The 24436-nt window shown below is 53.6% G+C and overlaps 1 protein-coding gene and 4 non-coding genes across 9 annotated transcripts; all 5 read left to right on the top strand.

The window, feature by feature from the left end:
* Positions 1–3912: 3912 nt before the first annotated feature.
* Positions 3913–11724, top strand: RPL3 (ribosomal protein L3). 5 transcript variants are annotated; one of them, XM_063807589.1, is made up of 10 exons: positions 3913–4860; positions 5997–6189; positions 6956–7124; positions 7746–7881; positions 9038–9224; positions 9744–9904; positions 10386–10487; positions 10879–10974; positions 11298–11417; positions 11624–11724. In XM_063807589.1, exons 2-10 carry the CDS (start codon positions 6150–6152, stop codon positions 11666–11668), a joined length of 1056 nt encoding a protein of 351 aa, XP_063663659.1. In that variant the 5' UTR covers positions 3913–4860; positions 5997–6149; the 3' UTR covers positions 11669–11724.
* Positions 5477–5540, top strand: LOC112206807 (small nucleolar RNA SNORD43). The gene has a single exon (XR_002941277.1). It is a non-coding gene; the product is annotated as a small nucleolar RNA SNORD43 (small nucleolar RNA).
* Positions 7691–7745, top strand: LOC112206819 (small nucleolar RNA U82P). The gene has a single exon (XR_002941288.1). It is a non-coding gene; the product is annotated as a small nucleolar RNA U82P (small nucleolar RNA).
* Positions 9286–9380, top strand: LOC112206815 (small nucleolar RNA U83B). Its single transcript, XR_002941285.1, has one exon. It is a non-coding gene; the product is annotated as a small nucleolar RNA U83B (small nucleolar RNA).
* Positions 10683–10775, top strand: LOC112206814 (small nucleolar RNA U83B). Its single transcript, XR_002941284.1, has one exon. It is a non-coding gene; the product is annotated as a small nucleolar RNA U83B (small nucleolar RNA).
* Positions 11725–24436: the final 12712 nt, after the last annotated feature.

The following is a 24436-nucleotide window of genomic DNA, read 5'->3' as shown; positions in this document are numbered from 1 at the left end:
GCTTCCCTGATGACCCTGCCCATAAATTGGGGAATTCACCAGTTCTTTTTGCACAGGCCTCTGTTTCATAGCTATGACGTAGGTAGACTGATCTCTTCCAGGGCAGGGGTCCCAACCCCACCTCTGTTTTATTCAGTGTTTCAGAGCCCTGCATGGGGCTAGGCAAAGCAGGCTCGGTACACATTTGTTGAATAAATGAATGAATTCCTCATTTGACAGATAAGGAAACTGAGGCCTAACCCAATGTTGTGCTGAATCCCTATTTTTATTTTTATTTATTATTTTATTTATCTATTTTTGAGACGGAGTTTTGCTCTTGTTGCCAAGGCTGGAGTGCAATGATGCGATCTTGGCTCACTGCAACCTCTGCCTCCTGGGTTCAAGCGATTCTCCTGCCTCAGCCACCTGAGTAGCTGGGATTACAGGCATGTACCACCACGCCCGGCTAATTTTGTATTTTTAGTAGAGACAGGGTTTCTCCATGTTGGTCAGGCTGGTGTCGAACTCCCGACCTCAGGTGATCTGCCCGCCTCAGCACTTTGGAAGGCTGGGCGGGCGGATCACCTGAGGTCGGGAGTTGGAAGTACTGGGATTACAAGCATGAGTCTCCATGCCTGGCCAAAGTACGCTACTGCTGAATCCCTATTAACCTCAATAGGGAAGGCATCAGGTTCAAGAAACCAAAGAAGAGACCCAGAGCCAGCAAATGAGACATGAGTTTGTTTGTTTGTTTGAGATGGAGTCTCACTTTGTCGCCCAGGCTGGAGTGCAGTGGCATGATCCCGGCTCACTGCAACCTCTGCCGCCTGGGTTCAAGCGATTCTCCTGCCTCAGCCTCCCGAGTAGCTGGGATTACAGGCGCCTGACACTACGCCTGGCTAATTTTTGTAGTTTTTTAGTAGAGACGGGGTTTCACCATTTTGGTCAGGCTGGGGTTGAACTCCTGAGCTCATTATCCACCCACCTTGGCCTCCCAAATTGCTAGGATTACAGGCGTGAGCCACTGCGCCTGGCTTGTTTGTTTTTTGAGACAGGGTCTCACTTTGTCGCTCAGGCTGGAGTGCAGTGGTGGGATCACAGCTCATTGTACCCTCAACTTCCTGTTGGGCTCAAGGGATCACCCCACCTCAGCCTCCTGAGTAGCTGGGACCACAGGCATGCACCATCACACCTGGCTAATTTTTGTATTTTTTGTAGAGCCGGGGTTTCACCATGTTGCCCAGGCTGGTGTCGAACTCCTGAGCTCAAGGTATTCACCAGCCTCGGCCTTCTAAAGTGTTGAGATTACAGGCATGAGCCACTGTGCCTAGCCAACAGAGGGTTTTATTAGGGGCGTAGAGGAGAGAGTCTAATGGCGGCAGGCTGGACCACATATCCTCCTTACATACACTCCAGTGGTGGTGTGCTGGACAGGAAAACTGCAGCTGGTTGCAGACAGCATGCAGTTTATACAGCATTTTCACTTAACACCTTCCCCTTAATGACCTCTCTCTGGTAGCCTTCATTTAACCCAAAACTTAGGACCTCAATCCCTGGTATAGTCTGTATTCCACAGGACTGGCTGGGGGCTCAGGTGTTCCTCATAGACAAGGAACCAGTCTTCAGGTTGGCCTTGCCCAGATTCCTTAGCTCGAACACACATGCAGGTGCATCTGCCATACAAGGTCATTCTAAGGGTATGCTTAAGTTATTGCTATTAGGTGCATTTACCCTACACCTAGTGAGCTATCTGTATGCTGGCAAGGCAATTCAGGTCTACTGATGCTCTTTTCTTTCTTGACTGGAAAGGGAATTCTTGAGGGAGAATAGTTTGCCCAGGACCCTTAGTGGCATTGTTTTCTTTTGAACCTTCATTACAATTTTAAATTGTCTTATTTGGTCTGTGACAGTGGCCATCTTGTTCTCTATATTCCTGCAGCCTGGTGCAGGACCCGGCACAGAGCAGGCCTCCAGTAAGAATTTCTTCTTGCTCAGGATTCCAAAGCTCCTTTTCCGACAAGGGGGTTATTGATCCCTGAGTCTAATGCCGTGAAAAACCAACCTGGAGTCAGATAGACTTGAGCTCTGTCCTTCACTAATTATGTGACTTTGTCAAGTTATTAACCTCTTGGCTGGAAATTTAGTTTTCTATGTAAAAACGGGGCAATAGGCTGGGCGCGGTGGCTCACGCCTGTAATCCCAGCACTTTGGGAGGCCGAGACGGGTGGATCACGAGGTCGGGAGATCAAGACCATCCTGAATAACGCAGTGAAACCCCGTCTCTACTAAAAATACAAAAAATCAGCCGGGCGTGGTGGCGGGTGCCTGTAGTCCCAGCTACTTGGGAGGCTGAGGCAGGAGAATGGCATGAACCCGGGAGGCGGAGCTTGCAGTGAGCCGAGATAGTGCCACTGTGCGCCACTGCACTCCAGCCTGGGCGATAGAGCCAGATTCCGTATCGGAAAAAAAAAAAAAGGGCGGGGGGCAATATGGGTGGGTTATAATCCTTTGTCTGCATCCTGAAATTTTTTTTTTTTTTTTTTTTTTTTTGAGATGGAGTTTTGCTTTTCTCGCCCAGGCTGGAGTGCAATGGTGCAATCTTGGCTCACTGCAACCTCCATCTCCCAGGTTCAAGCAATTCTCTTGCCTCAGCCTCCCAAATAGCTGCGATTACAGGCGCCCACCACCACCCCTGGCTAATTTTTGTATTTTTAGTAGAGACGGGGTTTCACCATGTTGGCCAGGCTGGTCTTGAACTCCTGATCTCAGGTGAACCACCCACCTTGGCCTCCCAAAGTGCTGGGATTACAGGCATGAGCCACCACGCCTGGTCTTGTCTTTTTTTTTTTTTTTTTTTGGAGACAGAATCCTGATTGGTCACCCAGGCTGGAGCACAGTGGCACGATCTCGGCTCACTGCAACCTCTGCCTCCCGGATTCAAGCAATTCTCCTCCCTCAGCCTCCGGGGTAGCTGGGACTACAGGCGTGCACAACAACTGCTAATTTTTGTATTTTTAGTAGAAACGGGGTTTCACTGTGTTGGCCATGCTGGTCTCAAGTTCCTGACCTCCACTGATCCACCCTCCTCAGCCTCCCATAAGTGATGGGATTACAGGTGTGAGCCACCGTGCCTGGCCTGTATCCTGAAATTTTAAAAACCTTCTTAAATTATTTGGCAGCAAAAAGTAAACTGATGCATTTTTTGAGCAGCAAAGTCAGCCTTGAACTGATGTGAGTCTATTTATATTTGTCCCACTCCATGTGAATATTCATGTTTCCTTACGGAATATTGTTTTTCTTTAAAAAGTGCTGTATTACATAATATACAGTAGGTGCACCATATTACCTTTCTAAAAATCAAAAAATGCTGAATTTTGAAACATATGTGGCCCCCAGGATTTCTAATAATGGATTGAAGATCTATCACTTATGTCCTTCGGGAATGGTGTGAGGATTGAGATAATTTTTTTTTTTTTTTTTTTTTTTTTTTGAGCTGGATTGCACTGGCGCAATCTCAGCTCACTGCAAACTCCGTCTCCCGGGTTCAAACGATTCTCCCGCCTCAGCCTCCCAAGTAGCTGGGATTACAGACGCACACCATCGTGCCCCGCTAATTTTTGTATTTTTAATAGAGACGGGGTTTCGCCATGTTGCCCAGGCTGGTTTCGAACTCCTGACCTCAGGTGATCCGCCCGCCTCGGTCTCCCAAAGTGTTGGGATTACAGGCGTGAGCCACCGCGCCTGGCCGAGAGAATGCTTTTCAAACGACGGTGGGAGCAAAGGCCAGGCCCAGAATTAAAGAAGATGACAGGGTGGGACAGAGGAAGCAGGTGATATGAGAGCGTGTGCTCTGGCGCAGCCATGAGGCTGAAGTAGACGGTTAGGGGAGCGTCTTTGGCGGCCGCTGAAGTTGATGCTTAATTCCGAGGAAACAACGAGGCGGCCATGGAAAGTAACGAGATACTTGATTCTTAGAAAGATTTGTAGGGGGCCAGGCGCGGTGGCTCACACCTGTAATCCCAGCACTTTGGGAGGCCAAGGCGGGCGGATCAAGAGATCAGGAGTTCAAGACCAGCCTGGCCAACATGGTGAAACACCGTCTCTACTAAAAATACAAAAAAAAAAAAAAAATTAGCCAGGCATGGTGGCGCATTCCTGTAATCCCAGCTACTCGGGAGGCTGAGGCAGGAGAACTGCTTGAACTGGGAACCGGGAGGCGGAGCTTGCAGTGAGCTGAGATCGCGCCACTGCGACAGAGCGAGACTCCGTCTCAAAAAAGAGATTTGTAAGGGACGAGCCTGGAAGCAGGGAATCAGTCAGGATCCGAGTCACCCTGGAGCCCAGGCAGAGATCAGCGAAAGCCCTCGCTGATGCAGAGGTCTGGAAGGCGTGGGGCTCCGGGAGGCTGAGCAGCTGGACTCCGCATGACCAGAGGTCGTGAGGCCGTTCCGCAGGCTTGGGACGCTCCTGACCCTCAGAATCAAGCGCGAGCCACTGCATTAGCATGGGAGAAATGGCAGAGATAGGGCTTGAGGGAGGGATGCCCGAGATTAAAGGTATTAAAGGTAAATTGGTGTCGCGGCAAAACCAGCGTGGGAGCCAGGAAACGAGAGTTTCAGTCTTTCTTCGCTAATTCCAGAGATAGCTGCATATCACAGGAGGAGAAGCGACGCAGCCATTTTTCTTCGTTATTATCAAATTTGGCTGCTGCCGGACGCCGTAGATTTGTGGCTCACCAACCCTTAGCCCACCTCTCCGTGGCTTTTCACTAAGTTTGAACCCGACCCCTCGCCGTAGAGTGTGTAATTTCTGTCTCCGAAGCTGACGTCAACTTCTGAACGAAAGCTAGGAGCGGAAGAGCATGCGTGGAAATGGCGCTCGGTACGTGCCCCCGACCTGACGTCTGCCGCGGGGGCGCGCTCGCACGCCGGAAGGGGGCGGGGCCAGATTTGGCTTTATATAGCGGACCCGTAAGGCCGACCGGCCTCTACCGGCGGGATTTGATGGCGTGATGGTATGTGTTGTAATGGCGGCCTTTTCATTGTCACCGGCGTCGGCACGGCTGAATCCGCGACGCATCGCCGCCATCCCGTCTTGGCCGGCGCCGGGGGTTTGCTCTAGGGGCACAGGCGACCCAGCGGGGACTTCAGTCTGGCCTATTTTCTGGAAAGTCGAGAGGCTTGTGGAGAAGAGCGCTTGGAGGACTGGCTTTGGGCCTGCAGGTCGGCCAGAGAGAGGCCGTAAGGGTGGGAGCAGGCTTGGAGGCCCGGCATTTTTAAAGCCATGAGTCATTTCTAAGTTTCGACCTCACCAATTGTATCATTAGTTGGGATTAGGGCCGTAAGCTGCTTGTCTGGGTAGAAGGACCTTGGGTGGAGGTTCTCGGCGCCGTTCTCATTGGGAGGTAAAGAAGCTTGGGGGAGGGGAGTGCTGTGGAGTCCTCCTGAATATCTGGGACCGCTGGTGCACTCCGAAGGCCTCTGGAGCTCGCAGAAACCACAGATGATGAACTTATTGACGGGCGGACAGAAACTGTGTGCTGATTGTCACGTTCTGATTTGGCTCTGCCGAGTTCTTTGGCCTGCGTGTATCAGTGTAATTAGTGTCCGGGCGCCGGAGGCAGCCTATAGCGTAGCATTGCTAGCTGCTACCCAGCGTTTGTCCCGGGAGTCCCTTTCTTTAGCGGTCAAAACCTTGCTAATTGGCACATAAAGCTGCCTGTTGAGCAGTTTTTAGTGCCACTAGTTAGTGTATTTTTGTGTGGTTAGAGAAAAAAATGGCTCGTTTTCTTACAGGTTGAGAAGATTTGAAATAAGATTCAGCTTAAATTTTGTCGAATACAAAAGCATTCTTGACACGTGCGAGCCTGGAAGAGATAATGACCTTTTTATTCGGCTTGCTGGGTGTCTGGTCAGGATTCTTCAGTATTGCTGAGATTTGGAACTTACGCAGCTGGGAACTAGAGAAGGGGGCACTGCTTTGGTTTGGGTGCTGACGGTGATTTTTTTCCCACCTAGTCTCACAGAAAGTTCTCCGCTCCCAGACATGGGTCCCTCGGCTTCCTGCCTCGGAAGCGCAGCAGCAGGCATCGTGGGAAGGTGAAGAGCTTCCCTAAGGATGACCCGTCCAAGCCGGTCCACCTCACAGCCTTCCTGGGATACAAGGCTGGCATGACTCACATCGTGCGGGAAGTCGACAGGCCAGGATCCAGTATGTACAGGCATCCTAAAAGTTGGGGGAATAGGAGTGGAGGGGGAGGGAAATTGTAGAGATGGAGTCAAGCTGTTAGCAGAGGGCAGACTTTTTTTTAAGCAGGAGTTACACGTTGTCAGAACTGCTGCGACAGCAGAATGGGAATGCTTAACTTCAAAACTAATATTCCAAGGCTACAGATGGCCAGCACTGTTTGCTTTAGGTGCGGTGTGTGGTATTGATTTCAGAGCATAGTAAATTTGCCAGGAACCATAGCAAAGAGAAGTAACACTAGTGTGGGGGGTTGGAGCTGCTGAGGCTGGCATAAGAACTGCCTCATTCATGTTTTTTTCACCTGAAAGCTTGAATAATGGCCACTTACCTGTGTGTGTTCTACTTAGAGATGTCTAACAGCACTGGTTGCGGAGCCATGGAGACATTAATGTTAGGCAGTTGATACTGACTAATCTCTGAGCTCAGAGCTATTGTTAGGACACTGAATTTTCCAGATAAATAGCAATCTTGTCTGCCTCCAGAGGTTTCTGTAGAAGAGAATTGAAGCTGGACAGGTATTTGGCTGTCTAGGGTCCTGATATTTTTTGTTTGAATAACATAAATGTGCTTTGAATGAGAGATAGGCAGTAAGGACAGCCCTGTGAGTCCGTACTGCAGGTGTGGGGCCCAGCTGCCCTTCCGGCCTAAATGGGCACTTTGCATTTTCCTAGAAAACATTACACCCCTTGCTTGGGCTCCTGCCAAGTCTGACTACTGCTTTTTTTTGCAGAGGTGAACAAGAAGGAGGTGGTGGAGGCTGTGACCATTGTAGAGACACCACCCATGGTGGTTGTGGGCATTGTGGGCTACGTGGAAACCCCTCGAGGCCTCCGGACCTTCAAGACTGTCTTTGCTGAGCACATCAGTGATGAATGCAAGAGGCGTTTCTATAAGAATTGGTAAGGGAGGAGGCCATGCAGTCCCTAGCTGGGGAGCTTGGGAGCTGGAGAGCAGGGAGCAGCGTGTGCATGGTTTCTCAGCTCTGTAGCAGGCAGGGAGCTGCTGTCTTGGGTTTAGTTTGCCTCTCAAACAGAAAAATATCTGGGATCAGACTTGGCCAGCCATCTGGTTTCAGCCGGAAGCTAACACCCTCATTCTGAGTCCAGGCTAGTGGGTGGTGGCTGAGGACCCAGTTGGTTGAGGAGTCCAACTAGAAACCAGGAGAGGTAGCAGAATAATTAAACCCCTATAGGGGTGGCAAGGGCCTCTGGCCCTGGGTGGAATGTCCCATTTCCTCCATCACTGAGTGGGTGCTTCCCCAAGGCAGAAAGGTTTGTCCCGGAGCAAGAATTTTGTTTGAATGCGTGTAACTTAAATTAACCTTGTGGACCTCTGCTCAGCTCCGCTCGGCTCTGCCCGATGAGCTCCATCCAGGCTCCGCTTGCCGGTGGAAAAGGCTCCTTAGAAGCCGGCAATGAGCTCCATCCCCACACGGTGCCAGTGTGCCTTCCGCTCACCCCTCGGAGGGGTGATGAAGGCCTGCACCTGGTCCCCTCCCCAACTCTGCTCTGCTCCTGAAGGCATAAATCTAAGAAGAAGGCCTTTACCAAGTACTGCAAGAAATGGCAGGATGAGGATGGCAAGAAGCAGCTGGAGAAGGACTTCAGCAGCATGAAGAAGTACTGCCAAGTCATCCGTGTCATTGCCCACACCCAGGTGAGCCCAGTGCCCCAGGGTGGCTTGGCCTGCCACTTAGTAGAAGTGACCTATGTGATCATGGGGGTCCCGTGCCCGCACGCTTATGGGTAGGCTTCTCCCTTGCCAGCAGAGGGCACTGTGTCCTTACTGGCCCTTAGCAAGGGAACCATTCCCCTTTAAAATTCAACTGGTGACTCACCAGTAACACTGAAATGCCTGCCTGAAAATCGGTTGTGAGGTGTACTGGCTGCTCTCCTGGAAACCTAGTTGGTGAGCTGAGCAGGCTCTTTATTGACTTGGTTAGAGTGGGTGCCTCTTGCTGTCCTGTTATTGGTTATCCTGGCTGATCTCAAGTGCTGAGTACAGCCCCATGTGCTGAGGGCCACCACGGATGAGAGTGCATGTCCACCATTGAAATTTTGTCAGGACATTGCCAGGCTGTCCTTGAGTGAAAGCTTTATGCTTAAATGCATTTTTTTTTTTTTTTAGAGACAGAATTTTGTTCTTGTTGCCCAGGCTAGAGTGCAATAGCCCTATCTCAGCTCACTGCAACCTCCGTTTTCTAGGTTCAAGCTGTTCTCCTGCCTCAACCTCCTGAGTAGCTGGGATTACAGGCATGCGCCACCAAGCCCTACTAATTTTGTATTTTTTAGTAGAGATGGGGTTTCTCCATGTTGGTCAGGCTGGTTTTGAACTCCTGACCTCAGGTGATCCAACCTGCCTCGGCCTCCCAAAGTGCTGGGATTACAGGTGTGAGCCACCGCGTCCGGTGATGCATTTTCCTACTTAGAGCTTGTGCTCTCTCAAAAGCAGGCTTGTCACTAGGGCAAGTGTAGGGGGCTGAGGTAAAACCACTGCAGTACCCCAAAAGGAACTGACCCAAAGGACAGCCACAGGAACATCGGGCTGGTAGGGGCTGGGATCCGGTTGTTTGCCTGTGGTGTGGGTCTTGTCCGCTCATCCTGACAGGAACTCAGGCACCAGTATCCAAAGTTAAGTTGTTGCTGTTGGCAAAAATGGAAGTTCCTTCCTCTTGGTGAGGTTCAGTGACTTGTTCAGAGTTACTGGCTTTTTGCCGTGTGCTTGACATCAATCAGGCTGCATGGAGCTGCAGTTCCTCTGCTGTGGGAGGAGCGCTGGCAGCTGGAGCTGAGCTGTGTCTACCTTCTCCTAGATGCGCCTGCTTCCTCTGCGCCAGAAGAAGGCCCACCTGATGGAGATCCAGGTGAACGGAGGCACTGTGGCCGAGAAGCTGGACTGGGCCCGCGAGAGGCTCGAGCAGCAGGTACCTGTGAACCAAGTGTTTGGGCAGGATGAGATGATCGACGTCATCGGGGTGACCAAGGGCAAAGGCTACAAAGGTGAGCTTTGCGGTGGCTTGAGTTGCTGTGCAAACCTGGGGGAGAAGTGGTTTCAGGCCCAGCTGTTCGTTGATGAGGCTCAGAGTGAGCGCTGGGTACAGCGCCCGAATCGGACAGTGTAGAACCATTCTCTACTGCCTTCCTTCTGAGAACAGCCTTGTGGTCAGAAGTGGCTGGGATAGCAGAGGGCCAGGGGACAACTTAACATGTTCCTGGACCCTTTGCTCTTTGTAGCCTACTGATAACTGCAAAGAGGAGCTTGGAATTATGTTAGTCAGTCCCTGCGAATGGGGGAGCTTAAACTAATGGATGCCTTAAAAAGCACCCATTCAGAATTGAGTTCAGGGTGACACCCCCAGAGCCTATCCAGCTTGACAGGGGAGACCTGTGGGTAATGCACATGAAATAATCTTATTACTCCCTCAGATGACCCAGCCATAGTTGGTAATTGTTGAGTAGCAGGAAGGGGTCAGTGGGAGGTGCTGGGCGCTGAGGTGCAGTAATGTGTATCCATTCCAGGGGTCACCAGTCGTTGGCACACCAAGAAGCTGCCCCGCAAGACCCACCGAGGCCTGCGCAAGGTGGCCTGTATTGGGGCATGGCATCCTGCTCGTGTAGCCTTCTCTGTGGCACGCGCTGGGCAGAAAGGCTACCATCACCGCACTGAGATCAACAAGAAGGTGAGGTTCTGAGAGTGGCTCCCTGGGGGTGGGAAGAGGCCCCCGTGATGGGGAGTGGGGTTTCTGTGCCTGTCAGCGCTGCTTCACTGACTGTAGCTTATGCATCACATGGACATCAGTGGCTTGCTTCTCATGGGTCAGTTCTGGCCCATCTTGATGATTGTAAGGTGCCATCCTGTAGAGTGGCTGTGGTGGGGCTGACTGGTGTGGCTGGGGATACTAGCCTTATTGGTCCCTGATCCCACCACCAGGGGGGTGTCAGGCCTCCTGTGTTGTACAGCAGGATCTTTAGTTTTAGCCCAGCTGCCTTACAGAAAGGAACCTGGAGGGCCAGTCAGCTTTTTGCTCTGACCTTGGGATATGCTGTGACTGGGACTGAGGCCTCAGCTGCCTTCCTAGCATGCTTTGCAGGTCAGCACACTGGCATGTCTGGGTTATTTGTCCCTAATGCCCCAGCCTTACACCCTTCTTGTTCATTCAGATCTATAAGATTGGCCAGGGCTACCTTATCAAGGACGGCAAGCTGATCAAGAACAATGCCTCCACTGACTATGACCTATCTGACAAGAGCATCAACCCTCTGGTAAGTAATGGGTGTTCTGCTCTGTGAGGCCATCCCAGGCCTCGTGCTTTTGGGGATAGGCTGCTTCCTAGGGGCTGCTAGCAGGATCGTTAACTGAAGCCAGCACAACACCTAGCTGTGTCCCTTGTAAGTGGCATGTTGTCATCTGAGTCCACTCGTTGGGGTTGGCTGGTGAGAAGTGGGGTCTCAGGCTCAGCTGTTCAGTGATGAGGCCTGGAATGTGCGCTGGGCACAGCGCCCGAGACAGACTGCGGAACCGTTCCTTGTTGCCTTCCTTCTGAGAACAGCCCTGTGGTCAGGGAGGGCCTGAACCTGGAGGGGTCATCTGCACGACAATCCCCTCCTGGGCCTGGTGCTGGGCCTGTGCTGATCAGATGCTCTTCTTTTCAAGGGTGGCTTTGTCCACTATGGTGAAGTGACCAATGACTTTGTCATGCTGAAAGGCTGTGTGGTGGGAACCAAGAAGCGGGTGCTCACCCTCCGCAAGGTGAGGCAGGTCCTGACTCGTCATGGGGGGGCTCTTGTAGAGGGAGGATCTAAGGCCACAGACGCTGGTGGCCGTGTGGTGGGAGAGGAGAGGAAGGAGAGGGTGTTGGCAGTCCCTTCACACTGGCTTTGAAGTCCTGAGATGAGGAAATTCCCAGTCTGGCCTTGCTGGGCTGTTTGCTGCTTTGAGTGTGTCCTCATCTGCCGGATGGTGGGGGAGGCTGAATTGATCGTGTGGCTTCCCAGATGCAGGGGCGCTGTGAACAGTGCTGAGGAAAGCCTGGCTCCTCGTAATCCTAAATCCCTTCCCCTCTTGGCCCACAGTCCTTGCTGGTGCAGACGAAGCGGCGGGCTCTGGAGAAGATTGACCTTAAGTTCATTGACACCACCTCCAAGTTTGGCCATGGCCGCTTCCAGACCATGGAGGAGAAGAAAGCATTCATGGTGAGCACTTCTGCCTGCCCCCCTCGCTGGGTGCGGTGGCTTGGGCAGCCGCCTGCCTTTGGCTCCAGCCGGGGTAGGGGTGGTCTTGATGCCTTAGGCCTCTCTTGTGGCTGTGGAGACTGGCCCAGAGTCTTGGTCCCCTCTAGAGTGGGCATCTGCTGTCACCTGTCATCTTCTACCTCTGACCACTGCCTCTCTCCCCACAGGGACCACTCAAGAAAGACCGAATTGCAAAGGAAGAAGGAGCTTAATGCCAGGAACAGATTTTGCAGTTGGTGGGGTCTCAATAAAAGTTATTTTCCACTGACATCTTGCCTCTTTCTTCAGGAGAGAGGCTGGGACTGGGGAGGCAGATGGGGGCCCTTGAGGTGCCTCGTGCTCCCCAAGGCCACTGCCCTCCTTTCTGTAGCTTCGCTGGGTTTGCCCTCTGGCCTCCCACTCTGTCCCCCACCCTCAGTCCCTGGAGGGAGGTAAAAGCTGGGCCTGGTTCTGCCGCTGAGCTGTAGAAATCCAGCCTGGAGCAGTGGGCATTGTGCAAATGTTTGTCACCAGGGTGAGGCAGCTGGGTCTCTGCTGTTTGCACAGCTTGGGTGATGCCAGTGCTGTGGAGACGGGAAGGAGACAGGGAGGCCTGGATGTTCCCTGGCGCCTTTGATGCTGGTGTGCAGGCAGACCGTGGGTTAAAAAGTTCGTTTGGTTTTAAATTAATCCAGGGAAGGGTGGCTTCCAGTTAAGGCTTGTTCAGGTTCTCTTGTAATCTGCACCCCAAGTCTGGTACTGGGAGAACATGAACACAGGCACAGAGGTTAAGGGACTTCCCCGGCTCGGCAGCTGGAAGCCTAGTTGGAACGTGTGGCAGAGGGCTGTGTCCCCTCTGGGCTGGGGTCTGCCTTCTGGGACTTGGCTGGTGCAGTCCCTGTTCCCACTGGAGATGGCCCCTGTACCCCAGCCCCCTCGGGCATGGGACTTACGTGCTTTCTTGACTTGCACGTTGAGTGCCCGCTGCCCTCAGTCCCTGGAGCCCAGGATGCTGGGGTGCAGCTGCTGCTGTAAGCTGAAGGAAGCCCCCAGGCTCTGGACTGACCCCTGTGACCTGGCCTGGAGCCTGGTGATCTCGGTGAAGCCCAGCACAGACCCTGGTGCTTGGACCCACTTGCTGACTCCCTGTCTTTGCTCAAGCTGCACCTAGGCTCTACCAGGATGCAGGTCCCCTGATGCCGTCGAAGCTGCTCCCTCAGACTCAGGTGCTGTGGCTGTGAGCAGGCGCTGTGCTGTACTCCATCCCTCGCTGAGTTACTTGTGGATAGAGTCCCCAGCTGCGCCAGCTGACTGTCCACCCAGCGGTGTCTGGCAGGCCTGCTAGTCACCGGGACCCTAACTGTGTGTTTGAGTCTCTGTTTATTTGGATGGATTGGCAATAGCTGGGATCTGAGGATCAGCGTACAGGGTGCACCTGTGGGCTCGGGGGGTGTGTGGGACTGCGGGAGAACAGTTGTGGAGATGCCCAAGTTGTCACTGTCTCCCTGTGGACCTGAGGGTGCAGGGTGAAGCACTAAAATATCTTGAAGTCGGCCGGGCGCGGTGGCTCACGCCTGTAATCTCAGCACTTTGGGAGGCTGAGGCGGGCGGATCAAGAGGTCAGGAGATTGAGACCACGGTGAAACACCGTCTCTACTGAAAATACAAAAAAATTAGCCTGGCGCGGTGGCAGGCGCCTGTAGTCCCAGCTACTTGGGAGGCTGAGGCAGGAGAATGGCGTGAATCCAGGAGGCGGAGCTTGCAGTGAGCCGAGATGGCGCCACTGCACTCCAGCCTGGATGACAGAGCGAGACTCCGTCTCAAAAAAAAAAAAGTCATCCAGGTGCAGAGCGGATAAGTGCCATGTAGGTCCTGAGGCAGGGGCAGGTCAGAGTTGAGTTGTGTGCAGCAGGAACCTTCCCCACGTGTGTCTGTCCACCCTGCAAGTCTCCAGCCCCTTCTGAGCTTGGCTTGGGGCAGCTGGTCTCAAGGCAGAACCCTCCTTCCTGCAGCCCCTCCCATCTTTGGCTCTGCAGCCTGGGCCTAGGTGACTGGAGCTGCACTTCAGGTTGGAGCCACCAGGGGGTGAGTGTGCGGCACGTGCCCTGCAAGAGGGCCCTGCTAGGGGTTTTGGATTGGGCAGGGTTCCTTTCTGCATCAGGGTCTTCGGATGCCCCGCAGTCATGGGAGTCAAGTGCACAGCTGGAATGGGTCATGACCTATTGTCCCAAGGCCACCAGGCACCTTAGTGGCAGGGCCAGGTGTGAGACCTGGTTGCCTGGTCTCCTGGGTGCTGCCTTTTGTCAGTCTCCATGGTTAGATCTTGTCCTGGTGGGGATGCTGACTGGGCAGGGGTCCCAGCCTGTCCCCTCCCTTCCCCATCCCTTAGGCTGGGCCTGGAGCCCCGCTGCCTACCAGCCCAGAAAGGAAAGGGTTTGCTGGTCTGAGATGTCCTGGCCGAGCCTTGCTGCTTGTCCAGGGCTCTGTACCGAGTTCTGGGTATGGCCAGGATGACAGGACACAAAGAACAAAGGCCCCTAGGGGTAGTCTGTCTGTCTTCCCCCAGGCTCAGGACACACACACAGGCACCCAGTACCACAGACACACCTGCAGGCTGCAAGTGGAGGCTGGCGTCACACCCGTACCTGTCCACATGTGCCCAAGTGCACAGAAAGCCTTTCTCACGGGCAGCCTGGCTTGACTGGGGGCTGAGCCTTTGCTGTTGACAGCCCCTCAGCCCTTCCTTGCCTGCCGTGTGTGGTGGCTCACGTCTGTAATCTCAGCACTTTGGGAGACTGATACGGGAGGATGGCTTGAGCCCAGGAGTTTGAGACAACATAGTGAGACTTGTCTCTACAAAAGATTTAAAAGTTAGCTGGGTATGGTGGCGCATGCCTATAGTCCCAGCTACTTGGGAGGCTGAGGTGGGAGGATCCGCTTGAGCCTGGGAGGTCAAGGCTGCAGTGAGCCATGCATGATTGCACCACTGCACTCCAGGCTGGGTGACAGAGCAAGATCCTGTCAAGAAAAAAGCCAGTTTAGAAGTGAAGACGGCTGTGAGGAAATAAAACAGGTCACTGGGATGGAGTCATGTGGGTGGGGTCGGGGAGGCCTCTCTGAGATTTGAAAGGTATCAAGGATCCTGCCTGTGGAGCCCTGTGCTGGAACACTCACTCCCGCCAGGGAATGGTGAGTGCGAAGGCCCTGGGGTGGGACAAGGCTCCTGGGCTCCGGTATGAGCTCCTGAGGGAGGGGCTTCATGATATGGGCTCATTCCCAGCTGGATCTCCTGTCTCCCTAGCATGGAGAAGGTTTGTTGGGGGTCTCTGCATCTCTGGGCCTCGTCTGTATTGTGCGTGGGCCTCGTCTGTATTGTGCGTGTGCCCCGCTGTCCCGAGTGGAGGCCTGTGGTGGGTGGGGCGGCTGCCGTGCCTGTGCATGTCACCGAGGGTACATCTCCAAGTGCCTGCTGGCATGCGCTTCCTGTCACGCTTTTCTCTCCAGAACCCCTAGACAGGCCTTGCCGGAATCCTGCGGTGACAGAACAAGAAGTCTCATTCCATTCCTCCTGAAAAAAAGAAAAAATACCTGCTGGGAATTTCTGAGCAAGTGGGAACAGGGAGGTGGTGGCAGGAGCTGCCTTTGCCTTAAAAGGTGTGACGGAGCCAGGGACTTCGCTCAGCTCACCTGGGGATGGCCACAGGGTGTAGAGGGGTGAGTGGCTGGCCGCCACCTTGTGGGCTCACCCCAAATTGCTCTCTGCCTAGATCCTCGTTGACAGCCTTGCTGGCGGGGGCTGTGCTGCTCTGTCTCTGTCCCCCTACCCAGATGTAGCCCCATGCAGCTGGCAGCTCACCTTCCTCCCCTTGGTTCTCAACCTCGTAGCTGATAATGCAGCTACTTGCTGCAACTTCTGGGGGTCCCTCTGCCCTGCCTCCTGGGCAGTTCCCAGGAGCCCAAAGTCCCTTTCCCTTTCAGGAGCAGTCTCAGGAGCCCAGGCCAGGCCACCGACAGGAGACTGCCTGATGCAAACCTCACGGGAGGCAGGAAATTACAGTAGCCCCCTACCCTCCAACACCCCCAGTGGATTCCTGAAACCGCGGATAGTACGGAACCCTCTGTGGATTAGGCTTTTTCTCTCTGATCACCAAGAGGGCTACAAAGTGACTCACGGGCGGGAACGCCTGCAGTGCGGAGACGCTGGACAGAGGAATGAGTCACGATCATCGCTGCATGATTTCATCACCCTGCTCAGAATGGCATGCAATGTCAAATTATGAATTATTTCTGAAATTTTCTCTTTAATATTTTCAGGCTGTGGCTGACTGCTGGAAACTGCAACCAAGGAAAGTGAAACCACAGATAATGGGGGCGCTGCGGTAACTCCACGGGCCTGAGAGTGAGGGAGGAAGGGAGCATCCAGGAACCATCCAGAGCCCAACCTCACCAGCCGCTCACCCACAATCAGCAGCACTCACAGGTCAAGGCAGTGTGCGGGACAGCAGGCAGCAATCATTGTGAGCATCTTGCTCTGTATTAGGCACTGGGCATTTCACACAGAGAAAAAGTCATCAGGCTCACTCCTTGAGGCAGGTTCTGTTATGATCACATTTTACAGTAAGAAACTGGGGCTTGTGGATGAATAACTTGCCCAGGGGTGCTGTATTGGTGGGGTTGGGACGTGAGCCCAGGCATCTCTTCACCCTCACTCTAGGCTACCAGGGGTCGGTAAAGCCAATGAATGCTGCCTCAAGGGTGAAGGAGAGGGCTCATTTGTTGAGCACCTATGGTGTGCCAAGGTTTGTACTCAACTCTTTTCAGAGTTACCTTATTTTTATTTTTTGAGACAGGGTCTCACTGTGTCGCCTAGGGCTGGAGTGCGGTGGTGCGATCACGGCTCACTGCAGCCTTGACCTCCCAGGCTCGAGCAATCCTCCCACCTCAGCCTCCCGAGTAGCTGGGACTACAGGTGTGTGCCACCATGCCTGGCTAATATTGTATTTTTTTTTTTTTTTAGATGGAGTCTCGCACTGTGGCCCAGGCTGGAGTGCAGTGGCGTGATCTCAGCTCACTGCAAGCTCCACCTACCGGGTTCACGCCATTCTCCTGCCTCAGCCTCCCGAGTAGCTGGGACTATAGGCACCCGCCACCACGCCCGGCTAATTTTTTTTTATTTTTTAGTAGAGACAGGGTTTCATCGTGTTAGCCAGGATGGTCTCGATCTCCTGACCTCGTGATCCACCTGTCTCGGCCTCCCAAAGTGCTGGGATTACAGGCATGAGCCACCGTGCCTGGCCTAATATTTGTATTTTTTGTAGAGAGTGGGTCTTGTCATGTTGCCCAGGCTGGTCTCGAACTCCTAGGCTTAAACAATCCTCCCCCCTCAGCCTCAGAAAGTGCTGGGATTAAAGGCGTTCAGCTACCTCGCCCAGCCCAGAGTTATCTTATTTATTTATTTACTTATTTTTGAGACAGTGTCTCACTCTGTTATCCAGGATGGAGTGCAGTGGCGCGATCTCAGCTCACTGCAACCTCCACCTCCCGGGTTCAAGCGATTCTTGTGCCTCAGCCTCCTGAGTAGCTGGGATTATAGGCGCACCACCACGCCTGGCTGATTTTTGTATTTTTAGTAGAGACGGGGTTTCACCATGTTGGCCAGGCTGGTCTTGAACTCCTGACCTCAGGTGATCCACCTGCCTCGGCCTCCCAAAGTGCTGGGATTACAGGTGTGAGCCACTGAGCCCCGGCATCACTTCTGTTTTCACAGGGAGGAAATTGAGGTTCAGCAAGGTTAAGTCACAGTCTCTGAGGTCAGACTCTTGGAGTGGCAAGGCGGGGATATAAAATCCAGGCTCCAGACACGAGCGCACAACCATCACACCACGCCGTCCTGGTGCAGGAGGGCTGCGAAAGCTCTGGGTGAGGACTGGAGGGACACTGTTTCCCAGCAGCCACTGCGACCCCCAATGCTCCTTGGCCCCCTACCCTCTCCCAGGCTCCTACAGTGGGCCCCTGCTTCTTTACGGATGAGGTCTCCTGGAGCCCGGTACCACAGCCAGCCCCACCCTCGCTGGGCCCTGAGCCTGCACAGCTGGCCTTCAGGTCACTGGGCTTCATGTGACTATGGAGAAGTGACCCCTCCCCACCCGGTCCCCACCAGAGTCCTGCTTAGCCCGGCAGAGGAAAACGGCTGTGAGGGAAGGCACTAAAGATAGCTGCCTCGCCAACTTCCCCATCCTACTGGCCGCTGTCTCCTCCCCAGTGGGCTTCTCCAGCAGACCTCCACCCCAGGCCGTCCTTGAGCCTGGTCAGCCAGCCCGGGGCACAAGCAGGGACCCAGGCGATGGTCACCACCATGGCCGCTGTTACTGAAGACTCACGGGCCCCAGGCACTGGGCCAGGCAGGACTGTGTGCCTTACTGCACAGAAACCCCTCAACAGGGGGCAGCAAGGAGCTGCCTGTCACCCCCACTTGATAGATGGGGATCCAAGCACAGAGGAGGACCAGCTGGTGTGAAAGCCCCAGCTCATCCTCATGCCAGCACCTGGGAACACACCTGGACATTGACACGCCACGCCATCTTCCCCCATGGCCCAGGGCCTATGGACACACTGGCTTGGCAACACCAGAGCCTATGATGAAGACACCATGTCATCCCCCATCCATCTGTGACACCATCTCCACCCGCAGCAGGAATATTTACATCAGGGAAACAGGCAGACACTAGAGATCAGGGCCATTCCTCCAGGGAGCTGCTTGTTAGACATTTACCAGCACAGCACTGACCCCAACCTTCTGTTCTGCTGGTGACACCAATGGCTGAACCCAGCTGGAAGTGGCAAGGGAGTTTGGTTGATATAGTCCCCAGAAGTCAGTATCCTGGGGCACAGAGAAGTAGGTGAAAGGGCGGCTTGAGGATCTGGAGTGACAGACACAAGATCCAGCCCAATGCCCAGTGCTTCCCTCTTGCTTCCTGGGAACCACTATTCCCAGCGTTTCTCATATACATTTAATCAGAGGCAGGACCTCCCGCCTCAGCAGCTTCCCTGGCTCCACATTGCACATTCATTTACAGCTGACCTGTGAACAATGTGGGGATCGAGGCAGTAACCCCCCATGCAGTAAAAAATCCAGGTGTAACTTTTGACTCCCCTAAAACTTAACTACCGGCCGGGCTCGGTGGCTCATGCCTATAATCCCAGCACTTTGAGAGGCCGAGGTGGGTGGATCACGAGGTCAGGAGATTGAGACCATCCTGGCTAACACAGTAAAACCCTGTCTATACTAAAAAAATACAAAAAAATTAGTTGGGTGTGGTGGTGCGTGCCTGTAGTCCCAGCTACTTGGGAGGCTGAGGCAGGAGAATGGCCTGAACCCAGGAGGTGGAGCTTGCAGTGAGCCGAGATCACGCCACTGCACTCCAGCCTGGGCGACGGAGCGAGACTCCGTCTCAAAAAAAAAAAAAAAAAAAAATTTTAACACTCAGTAACTTTTTTTTTTTTGAGACAGAGTCTCGCTCCGTTGCCCAGGGTGGAGTGTAGTGGCGCCATCTCGGCTCACTGCAACCTCTGCCTCCTGGGTTCAAGAGATCCTCCTTCCTCAGCCTCCCGAGTAGCTGGGACTACAGGTGCCTGCCACCACACCCAGCTAATTTTGTATTTTTAGTAGAGACAGGGTTTCACCATGTTGGCCAGACTGGTCTCAAACTCCTGACCTCAAGTGATCCACCCGCCTCAGCCTCCCAAAGTGCTGGGATTATAGGCATGCGACGCTGCACCCGGCCTTAACTACCAATAACTTACTGTTGACTGTGAAAACAGTTGATTAACACGTATTTTGTGTGTTATGTGTATTATATACTATAGTCTTGTAATAAAGTAAGGTAGAGAAAAGAAAATGTTATTAAGATAATCTGGCTGGGCATAGTGGCTCATGCCTGTAATCTCAGCACTTTGGGAGGCCAAGGCAGGTGGACCGTCTGAGGTCAGGAGTTCGAGACCAGCCTGGCCAACATGGTGAAACCCCGTCTCTACTAAAAATATAAAAATTAGCTGGGCGTGGTGGCGCGCGCCTGTTATCCCAGCTACTCAGGAGGCTGAGGCATGAGAATCGCTTGAACCCAAGAGGTGGAGGTTGCAGTGAGCCGAGATCGCGCCATTGCACTCCAGCCTGGGGGACAAGAGTGAGACTCCATCTCAAAAAAAAAAAAAAAAAAAAAAAAAAAAGTGGAAACTCCAAGTCCAAACCCGTGTTGTTCGAGGGTCAGCTGTATTTTTTTTTTCTTGATCCAGGTTTTTGCTCTGTCGCCCAGGCTGGAGTGCAGTGGTGTAATCTCGGCTCACTGCAACCTCTGCCTCCCAGGTTCAAGAGATTCTCCTGCCTTACCCTCCCGAGTAGCTGGGATTACAGGCACAGACCACCACGCCCAGCTAATTTTAGTATTTTTAGTAGAGTTGGTGTTTCACCATGTTGGCCAGGCTGGTCTCAAACTCCTGACTTCAGGTGATCCACCCACCTTGGCCTCCCAAAGTGCTCAGATGGCAGGAGTGAGCCACTGCGCCCAGCCTTGAGGGTCAATTGTATTCATATGTCACCGTTACCAACCTTTATTAAGCACCAACAGGCATTCAAGGCTCTTCACTAGGCGGCTGCAGCCTGCCAGCTCATCCCAGGCTGCTGTGCCTCAGCCGTGCGAGATCACCAGAGTCGCCCTTCCACCTGTGCCTCGGTGTCCCTGTCTACAATCCTGGTGTGGTACGTGGAAAAGAGCTGCCTGGGCTGGCAATTGGCAGCTCAAGGGCTAGCCCAGCTCGCAGTTATGCTTTGTTTGGTCCTCAGAGTTGCAAAAGAAAATTAAAGGGTACTGACCTTTGCTTTCACGCAGAACTCACATTTCCAGCTTCTTTAGGCAATAGGGTGATCTGGCGGCAACAGGCTGGAGCTGCAAAGCTGCTGCCCTCCCACCATGGCCCCTCCCCAGCCTCTGTCTCAGGGTTACCTCTGCAGGCCTGGCAGCCAGCAGGGTCCAGCACACAGTAGGTGCTCAGTGAAGAACTGGGAGGTGGAAGAGACTGGGACAGAGGGGCGAATGAAGCACCTACCGGCCGCTCCTATGGAACCCCTGTTTGGGTGAGCTTGTTTTACACGAGGCCTTGAATTCAGGAGTTGGCAGACTTTGACCTTTTTTTATTTTTTATTTTTGAGACGGAGTCTTATTCTGTTGCCCAGGCTGGAGTGCAGTGATGCCATCCTGGCTCATCACAGCCTCGACCTTCTGGCACAAGTGATCCTCCTGCCCCAGCCTCCCAAGTAGCTGGGACTACAGGCGCATGCCACCACGTCTGGCTAATTTTTTTTTTTAGACGGAGTCTTGCTCTGTTGCCCAGGCTGGAGTGCAGTGGTGCAATCTCAGCTTACTGCAACCTCTGCCTCCTGGGTTCAAGCATTTCTTCTGCCTCAGCTTCTTGAGTAGCTGGGACTACAGGCGTGTGCCACCACGCCCAGCTAATTTTTGTATTTTTAGTAGAGACGGGTTTGACTATATTGGCCAGGCTGGTCTCCAACTCCTGACCTCGTGATCAGCCCGCCTCAGCCTCCCAAAGTTCTGGGATTACAGGCGTGAGCCACTGTGCCCAGCTCTATGCCTGGCTAATTTAAAAAAATTATTTTGTAGAGACAGGGCCTCACTATGTCACCCAGGCTGGTTTTGAACTCCTGGGCTCAAGCAATTCTCCAGCCTCGGCCTTCCAAAGTGCTGGGATTACAGACGGACGCCACCACAACTGGCCACTACACTTTGATCTTTAAAAACCTGATCAATAGCATGAGCCTGGAAACCATCCGAAAGTCCACTGGCCCTGAGGCCATCATGCACAGCGTTGTCTCCTCGGCCTGGGAGCGTCACGTGGCAGTGCAGGTGGAGCTGGAGTCACAGACGCCCCTCACGGAGGGACCTCTCAGTGCAGAGCAAAAAGGGCAAGTTGCAGAGAAACTCCCATGTTGCAGCTGTTCCCTTCTTTCGGCATGTGTGAAGGATTTTATAATTCATTAAAAACATGCAAATGGGGCCAGGCGCAGCGGCTCACGTCTGTAATCCCAGCACTTTGGGAGACTGAGGCAGGTGGATCACCTGAGGTCAGGAGTTTGAGACCAGCCTGGCCCACATGGCAAAACCCCGTTTCTACTAAAAATACAAAAATTAGCGGGGCCTGGTGGTGGGTGCCTGTAATCCCAGCTACTCGGGAGGCTGAGGCAGGAGAATCGCTTGAACCCGGGAGGTGGAGGTTGCAGTGAGCTGGGATCGCATTACTGCACTTCAGTCTGGGCGACAGAGTGAGACTGTGTTTCAAAATAATAATAATAATAATAATACAATAAATAAATAAATAAATAAATAATGAATGGCAAACCCAGTCTGCACTGGCTGTGTGGCATAGTGGACAGTGACCGGGATGGGCACTGGGGTGGCCTCCTGTCCCAGCTCTCCTGAGAACTCATGGTGCAGGCTTGGTGAGGCCTGTCTGGGCCTCAGTTTCCTTGTCTGTGGCATGGGGGCTCAGGCTGAGGGAGGGCAGGGTTGCACAATTTCTCAGAGCCCTTTCAGCTGTGAGGCTGGGACTCCAAAGCTCAAAGGAAGTACAGAGTGAAAAGACTGACAGAGAGATGCTGTGGGCTCTAGCAATCAGGGAAGGCTTCCTGAAAGAGGGGGGCTTGAGCTGACCTGTGAAGGCTGAGCAATGCCCTGCCAGGGCTAACCTGAACAGGAAGGGTGGGCATTCATGATGCCAAGGAATTGATTGATGCTGGACAAGAAAGGGCTGGCCAAATTAGGGCTTAGCCTTGGAGGGTTCTTGGCTTCTCCCAGGAAAGAATTCAAGGGCGAGCAGATGGTGTTAAACAGCACCTTTCACTGAAGTGACAGTGTACAGTAGCAGCAGAGGTCTCGCTCTTCCTGGAGCAGGGGTACCCCATAAGCAGTGGGCCCAGACCAGCAGCTCAGAAGCAGGGTTGCCCTCATATTTTTACCTACTTTAATTGTATGCAAATGAAGGGGCGGGTTATGCAGAAATTTACAGGACAAGGGGGCAACTTCTGGGTTGTTAGGTCAATGCTATAGAAGAGGTTGGCAATTTCAGGGAGTTGCCATGGCAATGGTAAACTGATATGGCACACTGGTGGGCGTGTCTTAGGGGGAGGTGCTTCCGCGACCTGTTTTAGCTAGTCCTCAATTTGGTCCAGTGTCTGAGCTGTGCCTCTGGAGTCAAGTCCGACCTCCTACCTCGGAATGAGTTTGTGAGAGAGACTTCAGGCACAGCAGGCAGTGAGTTAGGGAGATATTTGTGGGTGGGCTGTGGGAGGCCTTCCCCGAGATCCTCCATTGGACCTCATCCCAGGGGACTCACTTCTCCATCCTGGATGGGTGGGTGGGCGTGGGAAGTGGATCTCATGGCTCGTTGTGCCCCATGAGCCAGGCATTGCACCTGCTCTTGTCATGCATGGTCCATTTGCTCCTCACACCTGAGGAAGGGGGCGGCAGGCACAAAGGTCACCCCCATTTCACAGGAGAAGAAACTGGGCTCCACAGCCAGGTGCCTCTGGGCTCGTCTACCTGGGGAGGTAGAGGAGAGGAAGCCCCTTGGGGAAGCAGGAGGCCAATGCTCAGAGCTCCTGTGTGGCCGTTCTCCCTGCCCAGAATGCCATTCCCTCTTGTCTGTGGTGGGAACCCCAACTTGCCCTTCCAGGCTTGGCTCCAATGTCACCTCCTCCTGGAAGCCTTCCCTGACCCCCACCTGCATCGGGGTTGCCTGATGTTTGCTCTTTTGCACTCTCTGCTTCTCCCTCCCCACTTTGTGCTCCACGTCCATCTTCCCAGCCAAGCGGGGACCTCCTTGGGTCCCGGGTTGTGTCTGTCTTGCCTTTCTTGTACCCTCTGCACCCAGCACAGTGCTGAGCACGTCGTAGGAGTTCAATGAACGTTTGTTGAAAGACCCATTGCCTGAAGGCACGCACGCATAAACTAAGAATGAATGAGGTGACTTGCCCAGGGTCACCCAGATGGTCAGGGCTGCATGGCCCTGGTGGAACAGCAGCGCCCAATCCCCTCTGGCCTCCTGCCTGGTTTCCTGTTTCTGCTCTATTTTTTTTTTTTTTTTTGAGACGGTGTCTCCCTCTGTTGCCCAGGCTGGAGTGCAGTGGCACAATCTTGGCTCACTGCAACCTCAGTCTCCCGGGTTCGAGTGATTCTCCTGCCTCAGCCTCTGGAGTAGCTGCGATTACAGGCTCCTGCCACCACACTTGGCTAATTTTTTGTTGTTGTTGTATTTTTAGTAGAGACGGGATTTCACCATGTTGGCCAGGGTGGTCTCGAACTACTGACCTCAAATGATCCACCTGCCTCGGCCTTCCAAAGTGCTGGGATTACAGGCGTGAGCCACCGTGCCCAGCCCCACTTCTGTTCTTGACGCTCACATCTATCCTTTACCCGGCGGCCAGAGTCAAACAAACCCCTGTCAGATTGCACCCTGCCTCTGCTGCACACCCTCCATAGCTCTGCTGGATGCAGAGTGAGAGCTCAGGCCACCACAGTGCCCAGGACAGGACCCGCTCCTCCCAGGCCTCATGGCCACACAGGTCTCCTCTCTGTTCCTGCAATGCGGCAGGCTGGCCCCTGCCTTGGGCGCCTTTGCACTGGCTCTCCCCGATTCTTGGAATGCTCATCCCTGGAAATTTGCAGAGGCCACTTTCTCAGCTGCAACCTTGCTGCCCCAGGGCTCCTGACCCTGCATCCCACTCTGCCTCCTCTGTTCCAGGCACTGTCGCCTGCCACCGGCAGCAGGATGCACTTCTGTGTCATGGTCACTGCGTGTCTCCCCGAGTCCCACTAGGGCAGGGCCCTTTATTTGGGTCTCTGTTCTCCAGGCTTCCAGAGAAGGGAGGGCGGGGGAGATGTGGTCTGGAGCGCGTGAGAGACCGGGGAGAACTCCAAGGTGGCAGCAACTTC

This window comes from Pan troglodytes, chromosome 23 (assembly GCF_028858775.2).
Source record: "Pan troglodytes isolate AG18354 chromosome 23, NHGRI_mPanTro3-v2.0_pri, whole genome shotgun sequence".
Classification (NCBI taxonomy): domain Eukaryota; kingdom Metazoa; phylum Chordata; class Mammalia; order Primates; family Hominidae; genus Pan; species Pan troglodytes.
The sequence above is the reverse complement of the archived record's forward strand: the minus strand, read 5'-3'. Positions and strand labels throughout refer to the sequence as shown.